Source organism: Acomys minous, assembly GCF_964271855.1.
Source record: "Acomys minous genome assembly, chromosome: 6".
Classification (NCBI taxonomy): domain Eukaryota; kingdom Metazoa; phylum Chordata; class Mammalia; order Rodentia; family Muridae; genus Acomys; species Acomys minous.
The window spans coordinates 37039862-37057698 of NC_140487.1; the positions used below are offsets into that span (position 1 = coordinate 37039862).

Below are 17837 nucleotides of genomic sequence, written 5' to 3' on the forward strand. Positions count from 1 at the left end.
AAAAGGAATGTGACCTCCCAGGCTAAGGATTAGAAAGAATTCTCTCTTCCTATTGGCAAAACTATGGAATGTTTCTCTAATCTGAGACCTTTCTCCTTTCTCCTGTTTCCCCAGCTGGAAAGAGATGTGCAAAAGAATTTAAGAGACACCATGATGTGTTACATGAACTGTTCACATCAAAATATACAAACAACATGATTGAAACGCATTTTAATGGAAGTGCATGTAGTTTCCAATGATGATGTGATACTGGAGTTTATTAAACCCTCTCTGGCCCGTTGATTGCATACTCAGGTTCCACAGGAGCCTCCTCTCTTACAGGAGTCCAAAGACCTGCAGCATCGCTGCACCTCATCACCTCCTCCTCTGATAAACAGTAAACCAGGACTAGAATTTAAGTCGCCACAGTCGACCTGAACACAGCAGTAAGATGCGTGCTGTGAAGAACACTTGTCACTTTTCCTGCCATAGCTTATTTTGAAATTCTGTAATGATTGTTCTTAAAATTAGTTTCTCATTTGTAAGATAAGGAGATTGACTTCACTAATAAAATCCTATAAACATAAGGCAATGAAATGGATTTCACAGAAAAACATTGAGAGGATTCGATTCGCAGGGCTGATTTGTGTAAGAATTAAGTTCGACGGGCCTTTGGCTTCTTGGTCTCCTTGGATAACTAATCAAAATCTATTTTATGTTTACACTTTCCTTTCCTTCTCCCTCCTCTGCTTTCCTAGCAAAAGTATAAAAGTAAATCTGAAGACTATCCAACAAAACTGCGAGGCTCAAACGTGACCATTAAAGATGAGGAAAGTTCTTTGATTGGGCTTTTGTTTTCACAGCAATCAACCCTACATCACCTCCTAAGCTATTTTCTCTTTCTTTCTTTTTTTTTTTTGCAAAACTACTATGTAGGTATTATGTTTTCATCTTGAAACAAATAGTTTTATATGATGTGCATTTGAGTAGAGAGCACACTTCTAAAGGGATAATTATGTCACTCTGATTTTTAAATTATTAGGCATGATGACACACTCAGCCACCCAGAAGAAACAGCAGTGCCATGTGGTCTGGAGTCAGAGACCCACACACTGCGGTGACTAGAAGGGCCTTTGGGACACAGGGAAGAGGGGGAGGATTAATGAGAAAATTGTGCCCTTTTACACAATTGCAGATTTATGAATGGTTGATGGTGACATCATCCCGATAACAATTAATAAATAATTGAAATATTATTTCCTCGAGTTGCCAAGTGACATGAGTCATTCCTCTCTCAGAGTGGAAGGAAACCACCCAGCCTTTAGTCAGGCACTCCACTGAAACGAGCCAGTCACCTGGAAACTCATTGACCATTAGAGTCTCATTTGAGATCCATAGCCTTTGTCACTAAGGCCTAGGCCGTCACATTATCTATCCGTAATTTATTACTTCTGGAGAGGCCAAGGCCAGACTCAGCCCCACAAAGAAGCAGACTAGTCTACTCACCAGCACTTTTGTACAGAGATGTTAAAACAATCTTAATATGTGTTTTGCTCATATAAAGTTCTTTAAGACTGGAAAGAGCAAAGGAAATTATTCTTATAATCCTTTGATGCAGGGAACATGTGTCTCTGCCCCCGTGTAGACCACACTGTGTGCGGATGGAAGCCAATGCGTGATTTCAAAAGTAAATGAGATTCCACAGGCCATCTGCTGCTGAGCGATCGCTGATCTCTTCAGTGACCCCAGTGCTTCCTGGGCCTTCCCATCCAGCTCCTATAACCATTGGCCATAGCTTACTTTATTTTAATTTTTTTTTTGAGGCAAGTTCTTGCTGTGTATCTTTCATGGGCCTAATACTCACTATTGTAGGTCAGGCTGGACTGGCCTTGAACTCATGGCAATCCTCTCATCTCAGCCTCCCAAGTGCTAGAAATACAGGCATGTGCACCACATACCAATTTTTTTTTTAATAACAAAGAGATGTTTAGTACCAAAGAGCATATGGCAATTTACTTGGGGGTTATTTATGCAATCATTTTAAGGAAATTTTAAAAAAATCAAGCTTTTAAAAGTAAATTTGAGAAAGAAAAACACAGTTCTCTTTGTAACTGTAGAATGGTTTTAGAAAGGCATCAAGGAACATTTACTCTATGAGAATAATCTCACTTTCGACTATGCCATGTCTTTTTTTTTTCTTAAGGAGCTAACATGCCTTAAAGGTGAAAATGACAAACTCCATTTATAGCTCATTCTTTCTCATTACTTCTCACTCTGGAAGGTAAGAAAAGTCTTCTGATTTCACTAGGGAGTTGAAAAATCTGATCTCTTCTTCATTAACAGGTACAGTGACAAATAGGTTAAAAATAACCCCTCTAAAATCCTACTACTGCACACTGTAGTCTCATTTCCTACTATGGCAAAGTCTACGACACACTGCTTGAAGAAATATTTTCTCACTTGCTTCAAATGTACTTGACATTTAATTCCATTGAGTGAGTTCTTGTTTCTGACATCTCAAACATAGATTAAAGAAGGAAGTAATGAGTCTCCAGATTTATACCTTATGGCATTAGTGGGATACCTCATGGTTAACCTTTCTATTGTAGATGAAGACTGTCCTTAGGGCAATTACATCATGGTGGGAAACAATAAGAGAAAGGGATTAAATGCAAAAGAAGAGACAGAAGTTTTGTAATAAAAGGAAAAGGTTATTAATGAAAGAGACTAAGCAAAGGTAGGAGGAAATCAAGAGGGAGGAAATAACAGGAAAACATGCAAAAGACTCATCTAAGATCAGAACACTGTACTAAAACCTCCAAAAATAAAATTATAATTCTCCAACACTAAAATACAGTGGAGTTCTGGCAAGGGTGCCTCAATGTAAAATACATGTTCCCCCCTTTCCTCATCTGTTTGTCCATGATCTCTAAGTCACCTATTCTGTAAAAACTACATACAGAGTTTATTCTGCCCAGCAAGCACCACTGTTTTTTCGACCTCATTGCTATTGGGACTGCTGGACATTGAGCAAATTCTATCAGGCAAACCTGAATAAGGTAATTTCACCCAATTTCTTTCATTGTTCTTTTTCCTGATTATCTTGAAACTCCACTTATATTGTAGTTCTCACAGCTGGTCACTGAATGGCAGAGGCCCCTTGTTTTGTTAGGAGTGGTGGGGCCTCCCATGTGCTAGTGAACGGCATCATGTTACAACCATGTACTGGCCTTTCTCTGTGTTGGCTAAGTGCCTAGAGAGGCAGCTTTCACTAGGATGACTCACCTCGCCCTAACACCTCGGTGTTTTTATATTCTTTATTCAGACACTGATTTTCTCAGTGGAAAAGTACTATAATATACCAAATCATCATTTTTTGTTCTACCTGATATTAATATCTTCAGCAAATTAGTAGTTTCAAGGGTTTGCAGACATAGCCGTCTGTGATCTCTTAGCTACAAACGAGGATATTTTCTGCATCGTAGCTAGCTGACAGAGGCTTTTGCACATGATAGGGTCTGAGACAACCTTATGTGGTTCTTCTAGCCGGCCCATCCCCGTGGGCATCACAACACACCCAGCAAAGAGGCTTCTTTGGAGGAGCAGCTCCCGATCCTGTCTGGGCTGCGGGACACGATTTGCTATAATCACTGTTCTATCGCTGTGCTGGAGGGGAAACATCTGGCGGCCTCTTGTTACCATCTATCATCATGGTCTTTAGAAGCCCTGTGTTTCCCACTAGAGCATCCAGGGTACCACAGCCAGGATGCCTTCTGCAGTCTGTAGAAAACAAGCATTTCAGGGACAACCTCAGCAGAACAAAGATTCCTCCTTGTCTGTATAATTGCCTGGAGGAAAAGAGAACACTTCTAATCCAACGTAATCATTTTTAAGAATGCATTTTTTTGTCTCCCCCCTTCTCCCTTGCTCCTTCCTCTGTTTTCTCTTACTGTAAATTAGAATACACCTTATTTATTACTTTTCCTTTTGATCTCTTCTGTTATTTTATTTATGGTTATCGTGTGTAGTAGTACATGCCGCCGTGCGAGTGTGGATGTCAGAAGACAAGTCTGTGCAGTCAATCTTCCACCTGTAGGTGGGTTCCAGGGATAAAAGAAAGGTCACCAGGCTGGCATGGTGACCACTGTTACCTGCTGAGCCAGCTTGCCAACCTCTGAGGTTTTTTTTTTAATTGGGATAAATTTATACCACTGAAATGCATATATTTCTATTTCAACACATATGTACATCTCTGCCACATATACTTTCTTAAGATCATCATTGCTTCATAACAACGATGTCACATTAGTTTAATTCATAAGAAAAAAACTCTGCGAGTAGCAACGTGAAGTCGTAGTTACGTTACTGTAGTTAAGTGTTAACGATGAGGCATATTGGTGGTTTCTGGAGTTATAGACATTCAAATCTAAAGCTGCGAGCATGCTAAATAAATGCTTTACCTCTGAGCTAATCAATCGCCCTTCACACCTGTGGCTTCTAGTCTTCCTCTAAGTTTATGGAATTTCTACCCTTTTGTCTGGGTGGGGCTTGGAGGAGGGTGGGTCCTGCATGGCAAAGGCATTGTGGGTCCCTCTATCAGCAGCAGTGCAGCTGTACTGGGCGCACTTGCTGATGGGGAGCTCACTGTCCCCAGTGCCAATGGGCTCCTGTTGCTTCATCTGCACTCCCTGCCACCCCCCTACTCCCCCACCTCTGGGTTCAGTGACAATCATGCACTGTTGAGGATGTGGCTGTCATTCAGAGGCAGGCCTGCATGTGGCCCACTGTCCAGGAAAAGCGGGAGTTAGTCTTTCTCAAGGCTGAACCACCGGTCTATCTGCTGGCTTGCACTCTTCATCGCTGACTAAACTCTCAAACAAACAAACAAGCAGAAGTGGGTGGAGGAGAGGAGAAATAAAGGGCCCTGAGAGAGTCATGGGGCAAAGAATCAATGCACCCCAGGGGGCAGAGGGACAACAGGGCACATCAGCACAGCTGAGCACAGGAAGGCGTCTTGGAGAAACACACACACACACACACACACACACACACACACACCCTTTTCCTGAGTGAGGAGTAAGGAGCAGTTTCCAAGCCCTTATGCGGGGACCAAAGTAGCAACTGCCCAGGAGGCATCAAGAGCAGAGGTGATGGTGGAGGACTTGGTGCGCATACACCGAAGCATGTCTGGGCATCTGAGGGTCATCCCCCCTTTATTGGGCATCTGAAGGTCATCCCCCCTTATCGGGCATCTGAGGGTCACCCCCCCCCCCATCACCTGCTGTGGCACTGCTACGACTCCTGAAACTTAGCCAAAATCTAGACAGATGGGAGAGGGCAAACCAGAGCGGAATAAAATTAAGGTTTAATGGGCAAAGATAAAAAAAAATAGTTAAGCGGGCTTACATAAGAATAAAAAAGTTTTACCTTTCTGATATCTAGGTTTGCGGATGGAATTCATAGCTACACACACTGTGTTTGTGTATGTAATTTCTAGAAGGGCAGGGAGGCTGATGCCACAGTCAGCAACTCCAGGGGAAGAGAGATCCTCTCACGAAACACAACGATCACTTTTTAATTCAATTCAAATCTTTAAACTGTTCAGTACATAGTTCATTCACTAGTATGTTCATGAACAAAATGTTCCTTAATTTTACACTATTGCCATAAAAAACTTGGCAGATCCACATCACTACTCTTTTATTTATAATAATAGGAATATCACTTTTTATTCTTTGTATTTCATAAGACAATGAGTGAGATAGTAAAAAAACCTGCATGAAGTAGAATGAAAATGGACATTAGAAAAAATTAATAGGAGCAAATAAGTGAATGAAGTTTAAAATGGAATTAAAATTAAGCAGTTGCAACTGTGGTTTTTTTATTTCCCCTTTTTTGATTGTCCATATAAACAATAAAGCTATAACTGTGATTTATATCTGATTTTTTTGGTTGTTGATAGGACTTATACACTGAACAATGTTCGTGAAGCTTCTAGAACCATGTAGGAGAAAATACATAAGTATCACATCTATCTTTTCAGGCGGATTATTTGGTGAGCTATTTAGTTGTGCGACACCCAGCACTTTGTTCCTCTCTGGTGGTGTGTCGCACGAGCATAGAAACACACGCAGAGGCGGCAGGGGAGACAATCCTTCACATACTGTCGCCAGGCTTCCAGCAGGCTTTTGATTATTTTTGTGATGTAACAAGACTCAAAGACAATATTATAAAAGACCGAGAAAACAGATTTTAGAAGAGCGAAAGCTATCCAGAAGGGTTCAAATCAAGGTAAGGCTTTGCCACTTTCTTAAATCTATTAAACAGGGCACTGGAGATGTGGCTCAGTGTATAAAGCACTTGCCAATCAGGCACAAGGACCTGAGCTCAAAACCCAAGCACTCAAGTAAAGCAGGGTACAGTGGTGTATGCCTGCAATCCTGGTGCTCTACAGGAAGAGATGGGGAAACAGGAAAATCCACTGAAGCTCACAGGCTAGATACTCTGATACACTGAGAACAACAAAGAGACCTGTCTAAAGCAAGATGGCCAACATTCAAGGTTGTCCTGACATTCACACACATATATACCCCCATTACACGTGTATACATGTGCACATACATACATGCACATGCACATATAAGCATATACACATACTACTAAACCAGAAAATGTGCTTTTATTGGGTATTTGTTCTGAGCTTATAGAGCGAGCTTATGTTATGTTTAAGGGGCCCAGCCACCTGATGATGCTCTTTGCCCTCTGCTGTGAGTCTGCTACCACCCTATTTTCATTGCACTCATAGAGAATGCAATGCAGGTACATTTAATTTGATGTTTGTTTTTCATGCAAATGTGATAAGTAAGACTGAAGGACTCAGGTAAACAGATTAATTATTTTTAAGACTTGTGTCTGGGTTTAGAAGAAACACAGACCATTGTATAAATACCATCACAGGAAGGCAGGAAGGAATGTGAGGGAGGGAAAAGAACATGGTGAATGGATAAAACAAAGGGAAAAAAGAGAGAGAGAGAGAGAGAGAGAGAGAGAGAGAGAGAGAGAGAGAGAGAGAGAGAAAGGCAAGAAGAAAGGAAGGAGGGGAGAAAAAAGAGAGGAAAGAAAGGAAAGACGTGAATTGGGAGAGACGTGGACTTTTATGGACACCTGTCATGTGTAGACATGGTAGCAGCCTTTTCCATGCTGTCTCATTTCTCAATGCCCCATTTTTGTTGCAAGGAATGGGGTCATAGAAAGAAGGGAGCTCTTTCTTTTTCTTAGGGTGCCCAGTTAGCAAGCCATGTGTTCAGAAGTTAAACCAGACTGGCTTGATCTCAGGGACTAGGCCATTTCTAGTTTAATAAAATGTCTTCTCAAATAGGAGTGCAATAGTCTATGCATTTTTTTTGAAGGGGAGAAAAAGAAAAAAAAAAAGAAGGAATGAATGAATGAATGAGTGAATGAATGAAGTGAAAAGGGTTGTGGCAGCCAAGGAGAAGTAAGCTCACTGGGAAGCACGTGTTGTGGAAGTGCATGGTTCTGTGAGTTTAAAAAAATGAAGTGTCAAAAAGAGTGGAAAAATCATAGCTTAAATAAAAGAGACATAAAATCCATAATTTTGGCGAGGAAAGATCATACCCAATCAATCATGAAAATGGCTGAAGCAAAATCAATCATACTTCATTGATTTAAAAAAAACCAACACATTTTGAATCACATAAAAGTCATATTTTGTATTTGTCAAGAAAACTGAAGATGATGAGTTGACTTGGCAGAAAAGCTTTCCTTGAAATAAGCAAATCATTTGCTAACATCTATGTCAATGGAATACAAAGACACATATCTCAAAAGAAAAGCATTTTCTTGGGTCAGACATGGTACTTAAAATGTTCTATCTTTGCCTTTTTAAAAATCTCAAGACATTTATATTTGGATTTTCCTGGAGAAGGACACTGTTGTGTCACTGTTTTCTTAAATAACATGTAACATTTGTAACACTAGGAGACTGTCTGGGTTAGTAGTGTCTTATTCTGTTTCGCACTATTTACACTCATATCTCTTTCTAGAGAAGACCTAAGAGTCCCTTCCATGCCATGGTGGCCTCAGCACTCCATTGTCACCTTCAACTTTCAACCTGAGGGTCACTTTCTCCAAAAAGATCCTGCTGGGAGCATCATGCCTCTTCCTGGTCCTACACTGTTACATTTGAGGGTCTCTGCCCAAGATTCACAACTCCTGAATGGCATGTCTCTAAATCACTACTGAACTATTAACTACTTGAGAGAAATGCAACTATAAAAAATATTCACTTAAATAATTACTATTAGATATTTGTGTGAGTACTGTTTGATCACTGGTTGTGCCATTGGAATTAAAAAACATTTGTAAAAACAGTAAAAAGTAAAGACAAGGCAGAGTGACCTCATATGCTGACACTCGTGAGTAGCAGAGTCATTCACTTTCTGGCTTTGGGTTTTCACTTCAGGTTCAAAGTTTGGCCTTTTTTGAACTGTTTTTTTTATCCATGCAATTGTAGGCTGCATTACAGAAAGCCTCAGATTCATAAACCCTTCCAAATAGCCCAGGGATGACAGACCTAGTCTAGGGTCAGCAAAAATGTAACACACTGCCAACAAATTTAGATATCAAACTATATACAAAAGTTCCTATAGACTGAATGCAAGTTTGTTATTTCTTTGTCCTCAAAATCTGATGGAATTTACACTTAAAAGCCTTCTAAAGAAAGAGTGGAGTATAGATAGTGAGGAGAGCTAATATGAGAAATTATTTAAAGTTGTGATGAAAGCATTTGTCACTTCAGATGAGACATTTCCCCCCCCCCTTCCACTCAACATTAATTATTAGATGCATCGTAGCAGGATGTGTTAGACACATGCTGGCTAATCTTGTCAACTTGACACACATAGGAAGAGGGAATCTTAGTCAAAGAACTGCCTCCATTAGAATGACCCGGGGGGGGGGCACTTTTGATTACTAATTGATGTACAAGAGCCCCGCCCACTGTTGGCAGTACCATCCCCTAGGCAGGACACCTCATTATGAAAGGCGGCTAAACATGAACCTGGATGCAAGCCTGTAAGCTGTGCCCTTCTATGGTCTCTGCTTCAGGTCCTGCCTCCAGATTCCTTCCCTGAGTTCCCTCAGTGATGAACCTGGAAGTGTAAGCTTAAATAAACCCTTTCTTCCTCCAAATTGCTTTTGATCAGGGTGTTTATCACAGCAACAGAGACTAGAATAATATATGAAACTAGAACTAGAATAATATATGAAAATCTCATAAAACTAGATACAGCCAGCCTCGCTGAGGAATTGGAAGAACACCTGTAATTTTATTTTAAGGATAAAACAAAATAAGCGTTGCTTTTGGTATACAAGTCTAGTCCATGGTAAACCATTCTCACAGATACATTAGTTCTCAAGAGCAGTTGAATTTTAGGTAATTGATCCTTCAGGGAGAAAAAGTTTTCATTGAACAAAGTCAGCATCATTTCAATACTCAAAATTCAACACATTCCTGTAACTTACCATATATTGGGATTTAATTCCAGCTGGTGGTAGGAGTCAAAGTCATCTCGTAGGATCACACTGTCACTGTGTATTTCAGCTAAGAGAGAAAGAGAGTCCTTAGAGAGGAATCACACGACAGAGGGGGATTTAGCTGTGAGTGTCAGCATGCTTCATCTTCGGAGACCACTCGTAATTCAAGTTAAAACTGGCTTTTAAATAAGCAGTTGATTGTAACTGCTCCGTCTGTTAGTGCTGAGGGTGAAGGCTTTGCTGCTTAGACTTCTTGAAGTCTGAAACCCAGAGCCCCCAAAGAGAAACTATTGAATGGTCACAAGCAGGAGAGCCAAAGTGAAGACAGGCCACACAGACTTGTCCCTCATTCCTGACCTATGTCTACCATGTCTACCGAGACACAGTCTGGGCAAACCTGACTCTGGTCACTAAAGCGTGGGACCACGGGATAGTCTGGCTATTTACCGCAGCCCAAACAGCCGCCATTTACTCTTCTGACCCATCGTTTCTTGTCTTTCCTGTCAACCCTACTACTCTGGCCTGATTCTTTTTAGAATTCCCCACATTTACTCATTATTCATCTAGTGTACCCTGAATTGCTAACTCTATTTTCCTTCAGAATTGCATGGGAAATAGGATCTATACATATAACTAATGTTTATGTATAACTGTAGAGCCAATTTAAAAGTCAGGGGAATGCTACGGTGCCGGCTATGGTGGCAACTTCAGTGTCACTACCTTGCACCTGTATTCAACACCCATTTTTAGGCATTAGTATTTTGGGTATGCCAAAGAACAGCTTCAAACACTGGAGAGTGCCCCGCCCACCTACTCTGAAAAGAGGGTCAGCAAAGACAAGAGCGATTTCATGGCCAGCTACAATGTAAGCGGGCTCAGCGTGTGAAAGGAGACGTTAATTACTGCTTTATCAACATTCCTATCAGCTTTTTGAGGCTTGCCCAGCAAGTGTTGGGTAATAGGAATCTTCTGGGGCTTTTCCTTATGATGTTGTTTGATCTAGTTGGTTTTCAGAAAAATTAAAATCGTGTCACTTGACTAACAGAGGCCATCAACAATCTTTTATATTTTTCAAAGTTGATTATTTTCTGCTTTTAAGGGGTTCAATCACACAATTCTCCGAACTCGCTGGGTAATTATAAAACCTCTTCCAAATATCAAGGAAGGTGGTTTCAAATTCTTTTTGGTGACATCCCACCTATGGCAGTCCGCTCCCCCCTGAGTGCCAGTTATGCCAGCAGGCAAGCATATAATGAAGCACGGAAAGCAGCGAATCGGCGTGCACTCAGGAACACTGGCTGCTCTTCAGCGAGGCCTGAGGCACGAGGACAGGGAGAGCGTAGCTGTGCACTGGAGAGAACTCAGTGATGGACTCTGAGCATGGGCGGGGGGTGGGGGTGGGGCCGCGATTTAATGATTCCTCTGAGCACTTGGATACAGTGTCTGACATGCCTACAGGGTACAGCTCTCTCAGGTCACAGCTTGGCCAGGACTCCGCTGCACCACGGCGGGTCACCAGCCTGTCGTGGCTGCCAGAAGGCACGCTTCTAAGGCACTATGTTCATCCGGCAAGAGGGGCCCCGAGCTGTAGCATTACATAAAAGCAAAGCTTCTCGAGGCAGATTTTTCCAAAGAGAAAAATAAATTAATTGGGTTTGTAGGTTGAAAGGAAAAGCCCAAGAGACACATAATGGACCTATCTGAGGCCCACAGTAAGAGATGCCTGGAAGGACGGGGACCAGCTACAATGATCCCTTCCACTCTTACTAAATTGCAGAGGGTAGGAAGCTGCTTTTTAAAATAAGTCTTTGCTGACACAACATGATACATTTAACTCTTAATGGTTACTTGCTTTCTGGAGATAACCCCTTCAGTGGATAAACACATTTTTGTATTTATGTATCACCAGACACTACCCCACTTTTACTGTAGAGTTTGAAATTTCACTTTATTAACATGCCAACCCAGTGAGGTAGATACTGTTCTTGATTCTATTTTACATGTCGTCACAGACAGATTACTTATCAGTGTCATAATTTATAGCAAGTCGTGAAGGTGAGGTAAATGTAGGCGGTTTGCCTTTGGTATCTGTGCTTTTAACAATCCCATAACCCCACCTTGAATAGCTGGGGCCACAGAGTACACAGCACTGCTAGGAAATCATGGGTGTCTTTTTAAAAAGCAAGGAATCACTTAACGGCCTCCTTTTCATGTCAGAAGACATGATTGAATAGTTTCTCTTTTTCAACCCAAGAATCGGAGCAGAAATTTTACGTTTAAAATGACCCAAGTTTATGTACACCCATGGCTTCTGCCTCTGCACTCTGACATGATGGCAGGAGAAACTTCTTCGGACCCTTGACCATAAGGTGACACTGACAGCATTCTAAGACTGAGGGCAGTGACATATGCGACTCCCGACGGCAGTGCAGAAGCTTCCCCTTGGAGTGTCAGTTTAGTGACTGGACAGAGACCCAGGCAGCTGAGGGTCTCCACCTCCACAGCACAGGCTCACAACGCTGAAAGGGGGGTGGGGGGGGGGAGGGCGGCTTGGGAGGGTGACCAGGTCCTAAGCCGATGGCCTCAGACTCTTAAACACTTACCGAGGTGAAAGTAAGCTGTGGCTTCTGTGGGAGCTGGAACAAAAGAAGAACAGAGAAGAATGGTGACTAAAATGTGCGACAAAAGCAACATCCAGCGACAAGGAGTCACAAATGCAGCTACAGAACTTAGCTGGCCTGCAATAAGTCACACAGCTGGGGACTTTTTATTCTGCAGGATTAAGAAAAAAAAAAAGCCAACAAGCATCCTGAAAGAAGATGGCCAACTCATTGCTCGTTATATTTAAAAGTTACGGATCCTCCTACACTGATCAGAGAGCCCATTATATACAGGGTGGTCATCCATTTTACAGGCTTTGTGCCATGTAAGCTCAAAATATAAATGCAGTGTGATAGCTGATGAATATGCCAAGAGCTCACCCATCTCATAAAGTGAGCTGTTTTGGCCATTAGGGTAATGGGAACAAAAGCCCATTCTGCTCTCTACCCCCTGACCCTTAACAGAGGTCACTGTCAGGTGGGCACAACTGTAGTGGAGGGCACTGTGTTCAGAGGGTGCAGGGGTGCGGCTGGGGGAGAAGAGAAGGAGCCTAAGGGTAGGCTAACGAAGGAATGGGAGTACTTGAGAGGTTTATGGAGAAGACATTCTCCCTGAGGAGTTTTGAAATACTAGCATAGGGAGACAGGCAGAGATAAAGGAGGGCAGAAACGGGCCTGAGGAGGAACCCACTTTCAGCAGGACTTGATGAAGATGTCAGGATAAGGGGTAGGAAGAGAAACGCTGATGCACAAGATCATGGGACTGAAAGCTAAGGCCATTTGCGGGATTGATCATGGATATGAGGGAGGGGGGAAGGATGTATGTTCAAATGCACATGTGGAGGAGCAGAGGGAGAAGCATGGGCACACAGGCCGCTGCCTGTGTCACACTGTGGACGGTCAGGTCCTCCCTGCCCCACGATGCTCTCCAAATCTGAGGAAATGCCAACTCACTACCTAAATGTGAGACACATACTCAAAAGCCTTTCCTAACTTTCAAAAAGGTATTTCAACTAGGTATGAACAATCGGTTTCTCCCACAATGGGCAGTAGCTCAGTTATGACAGAATTAATAGCATTTTAAAGTGAGACTGGCATGCATCAACATATTGCTCCAGATTAACATATCATGCATACTGGACGTATATGTGTGGGTTTTTAAGGAGCAGGTTCTATGGAAATACCATCATCAGGTTTATTAAAGCCTTCTGTGGAACCCTTAAAACACAGAAGGTAATATATTTCAAGATTTTGTGTTTTGTGTTGATGTTTATCAGTTAAGTTGTGAGGGTTGCACAGTGGCTCACTGAATTATTAACTCTGAGTGAGGGTTTTCTTCAAACAAAAGGAATACGTGCCAAACAGTCAAGAATCAAAGACAGACTATGGCCCATTGATGCAGGCTCCCGTGTGTCACACTGTGCATGCACAGGCTGAGCAGGAAGCGTCCAGGTAGTTGGTGAAGTGAGAGAGTCTGGCTGGAGCCCAAGTTTGTCTCTGGTAATCTGGAGGCAGCGTCTCCCTCTATAGTTCAAAGTGTCCTGGAGTTCCTGTGTGGCCCACACTGGCCTCAGACTTAGAGCAGTCTTCCTTCCTCAAGTTTCAAATGTTGGGATTACAGGGATCGGCTTTGAAGTTAGAAACTTTAAAACTAGAAATGTACAGGCCTAGGAAGACAGCTCCGTGGGTAAAGAGCTTGTTGCACAAGCATGGGGGTTCTGCGCTGGGCTCCCCAGCAAGCATATAAAAAGCCAGATGTGTGGTGCACATCGGTAATCCCAGCACTAGTGGAGGGGAGACAGTTAAACCCTGGGTGCTCACTGCACAGCTAGTGCGGCTGAAACAGTGAGCTCCAGGCTCAGAGGAGACCTTATCTTAAAAAAATAAGGTGAATTCTGTGTGTGTGTGTGTGTGTGTGTGTGTGTGTGTGTGTGTGTGTGTGTGTTTGAGACATGATTTCTCTGTGTAGCCCTGGCTGTCCTGGAACTCACTCAATATATCAGGTTGGCCTTGATATCACAAAGATCTACCTGTCTTTGCCTCCGGAGTGCTGGGATTAAAGGCATCTGAGAGGCTCTACTCAGCAATGTCTCAAAACAGATTCTGAGATTTATAGGTGGGAGGGGGTCGGGTGGGGGTGGGGGCAGAAAGGGCCCGGAGCTGACAGGAGCTTCACAAGAAGACCAACAGTGCCGAGCAGGCCCAGAGAGGCCCGCTGAGACTGAAGCCTGAAGCGCCAACCAAGGACCATGCATAGACTGGACCTAGGCCCCCTACACAGATGTGGCCAATGGGCAGCTGAGGCTTCATGTGGATCCTCCAGTAAGGGGAGCGGGGGTGGGGGGGGCTGTCTCTGACGTGGACTCTCTTGCCAGCCTTTTGATTACTATCCTCTAGTGGGACTGCCTTGCCAGGCCACAGGGGAGGAGGACAAGGTCAGTCCTCATAGGACTTGATGGAGCTGGGGTGAACGGGAAGGGGGCTCCCCTTTTCTGGGGAATAGGGGAGAGGGGCTGGGAGGCGAGGAGGGATGGGGCCAAGACCAGGATGTAAAGTGAACTTTAAAAAAAAAGTGAAGAGTGATGAAGCTAGACAACCGCTGTTGGCCTCTGGCCTCCACATACATGCACATGCACATGCACGCACACACATGCACACACACATACATGCACACACACGCACACATGCACACATGCACGCACACACATGCACACACACACACGCACACATGCACACACACACGCACACACACACATGCACACACACATGCACACACACGCACACACGCACACGCACACACACGCGCGCACACATGCACACACGCACAAAATAAAATAAACTAGAAATGTATAATGACATTAAATTTTAACTTGTAAGTTCCATAGTTATCTAAACTGTCTGCAAAACCTTAGAAAACAATCACAGCTTCTTTCTGTGACACTGATTTTCAACTCATGTAGCGCCCCATGTACTTATATTAATAATGCAAGGTTGGCCAAAAAAACCCCAAAAGAATCCATTTGTACATAGTTTTGAAATACACATATTTGCATCAATGTTAGTTCAATTCTTCTATTAAAAAATGAAGAAATTTTGTCGATATGTGAACACAAAAGAAAATGAGCTTTTGGGGTATCCAATTCAGTTTTTGATGAGTTTTAAGACAGTAAGGTCAGGCAGGCATGTGATGCTACTTTTAATAGAAAATGTATAAAATCTTAAATGAGCAAGATAGTCTAAAATTTAAATGGACTCCACATACAAAATATGTACCAGATTTTCAGTCTTGGCACAAGAAAAAAAATGTAGAATGCCTTATTAATAATTTTATATTGTCTATATTATATTGAAATGTTTAATATTCTACATAATCTGTGTTAAGTAGATAAGTTAACTATTTTGTTTTTGCTTACTACACCTGGCCAGTATAGGATTTAAAATTACATGTAGGGCTCACGTATTTCCATTAGACAAGGCTGAAGCAGAGTCAGGAGGGAGCTCTGTCCTGGGCATCCATCAGGGAATTTCTGCCACGCAAAGAGCGACAAAGAAAACTGAGCCACTCAATGCAGAATGAAAATCAAAATTTGAACATTTTTCATACCTTTTTTAAAAAAAGCTTGGGCCTACCAGAGTCTCACACAAGCACAGTGGCCTAGGCTCGCTTAGAGAACAAGACTGCACTTAGCCCCCTTTGGACAACTGTGTTACTTTTCAATGGCTTATTTTAGAAGAAAGCCTTTAAGTCAACACGTGACTCCAAAACACTGTAGCACTGACAAATTCCAGCCAACTGATTAAGCAAAGTTCTCAGTACAATGAAGACTTCAATACAGTGAGAAAAATAACATGTCTGACGTTGAGCTGTGTATTGGTAATACTGTGTGCTTAAGGGTGTCTTTGAATCAGGTAAGCAATCACACACACACACACACACACACACACACACACACACACACACACACACCCTGATAGGTAATTCACACAAATACAGGCAGGCATTAGGCTACCAGAACTTTACCTCCTAAATCACTTTGGAATTCAAAGGCCCTAGGTAGTTTTGTCTCACGTATCTTTTCTCCTGATTTGAAATTCTAATGTATTAAATTTCCAAAGCTAAATATGACAAATTAGACATGGTCTGTGAAGTCAGTATTTAATGAGCTATGAACCGAGACGTTCATCTCCCCAGGAATAATTTCTTTATTACTTTTTGTATTTTATTGCAATAAAACACCATTTGACCTTCAAGTATGATAATTAAACTTCCAAAAATGTTATAAATTTAGAGTGAAAATAGTTCTCCCTGTATTCAGGAAATAGTTATGATCAATATAAAAGATTACTTAATATTTAAAGCGGCTAAATTATACACAGAAGCCAGCAGTATTAGCAATTCTTTTTCTCTTCTCTCCTCTCATTCCCCACTTCAACTTGATTTGTGTTTTACAGCAGCTTATCCCTTTCCATATCCTAAAATAAATTGAATAGGATCGGAACAAAAATATATCTTTATGACTTAGTGGACTCTTTTAGGTAAGACCGATTCTTTCGTGAGCCATCAATAACAGGACCTTAGTGACTAAACCTTTTGGCTCATTGTCCTACCATGCTCGTGCAACATATTTTTTTTGAGAAGCAGACACATATTTTTCAAAATATTGGCCATGATAGGAATAAAACTCCTAAGTAAAAATATAAGAATATAAAATTATATGCCACAGGAGTTGTTGGCCAATTATCTTTAAAAAGTTGCTATTGAAAAAATTCTTGACCTTCAAGAACTCAAAAAATATACTTCAGATAAAGAGTTGGTAGTAAGTTGGCCGGAAGTCCAAGAACATGAGATTAAGATTTAAACACCATTCTGAGATTGGAGCACCTGGAGGAAGACAAGGAAGAACGGAAGGAAGTGGACGAGGAAAGGGGCTTGCAGGAAGAGGAAGAAGGGAGTGTAGAGGGGAAGAGATGTCGGCGCAGTCTGGAGAGGGCTTGGGAAGCCAGAATGTGCAGGAGGGCTGGTGTCACACAGCCTCATGATTTCAAATGCGGCTTGTGACAAGGAATAAATGAATTGATGGAATGATTGAACCAAAAAAAAAAAAGTGGCAGTAGTTATAAAAAAGAAGGGTGATTTAAAAAAATACCACAAAGATTAAGTTGATTTTCTATAAGCATGGTATAAGCAAGAAGCCAGCCTGGGACGAGCAGACCCTTTTCCCTAGGCATCTGTTTAGTGTTTGTTTTGGGGGTGCTTACTAAAACACAGAACTGCAGTAAAAAGTCCAAGGAAGGTAAAGTGCAGGTTAGAACTGAGTGGAAGGTACTAAAATGTCACCTACACATAAGTCTGTGTCCTGGTTTACCGTGACAATCAACTTGATGAGATTTAGAAGCCCCGGAGTCTTAATTCTGGGTACCACTGTGAACCAGCTTGTAAACTGGCTTATTTAGGTGGGGAGACCTAACCTCGTGTGGCCGGCACCATTCCAGGGCTGGACTCCCTAGACCACATGCAAATGAAAAGGTGAGGTGGACGCTGGGCATTCACCTCTCTCTCTGCTTTGTGACTGAATTATCCCATGAGCCGACCTTCACGGTCCTGCCGCCGTCCTTTCTCCTTTCTGTAGCCTCGAACTGTGACCAAAACTAAGCACCTTCCTCCTTAAGCTTCTTTCGTCAGCCAGTTTGTAACAGTAACAG

The 17837-nt window shown here is 42.2% G+C and overlaps 1 protein-coding gene across 2 annotated transcripts in view; it reads right to left on the reverse strand.

Annotated features, from left to right (window-relative positions):
- Positions 1–17837, reverse strand: part of RELN (reelin) — a 443910-nt gene that overhangs the window by 236914 nt on the left and 189159 nt on the right. For both annotated transcript variants that reach the window (XM_084787306.1, XM_084787305.1), the window contains exons 5-6: positions 12138–12170; positions 9523–9601 (exon numbers count right to left, since the gene is read on the reverse strand). In XM_084787306.1, the coding sequence (XP_084643432.1) occupies positions 9523–9601; positions 12138–12170 (112 nt within the window). The remainder of the gene's footprint in view (positions 1–9522; positions 9602–12137; positions 12171–17837) is intronic.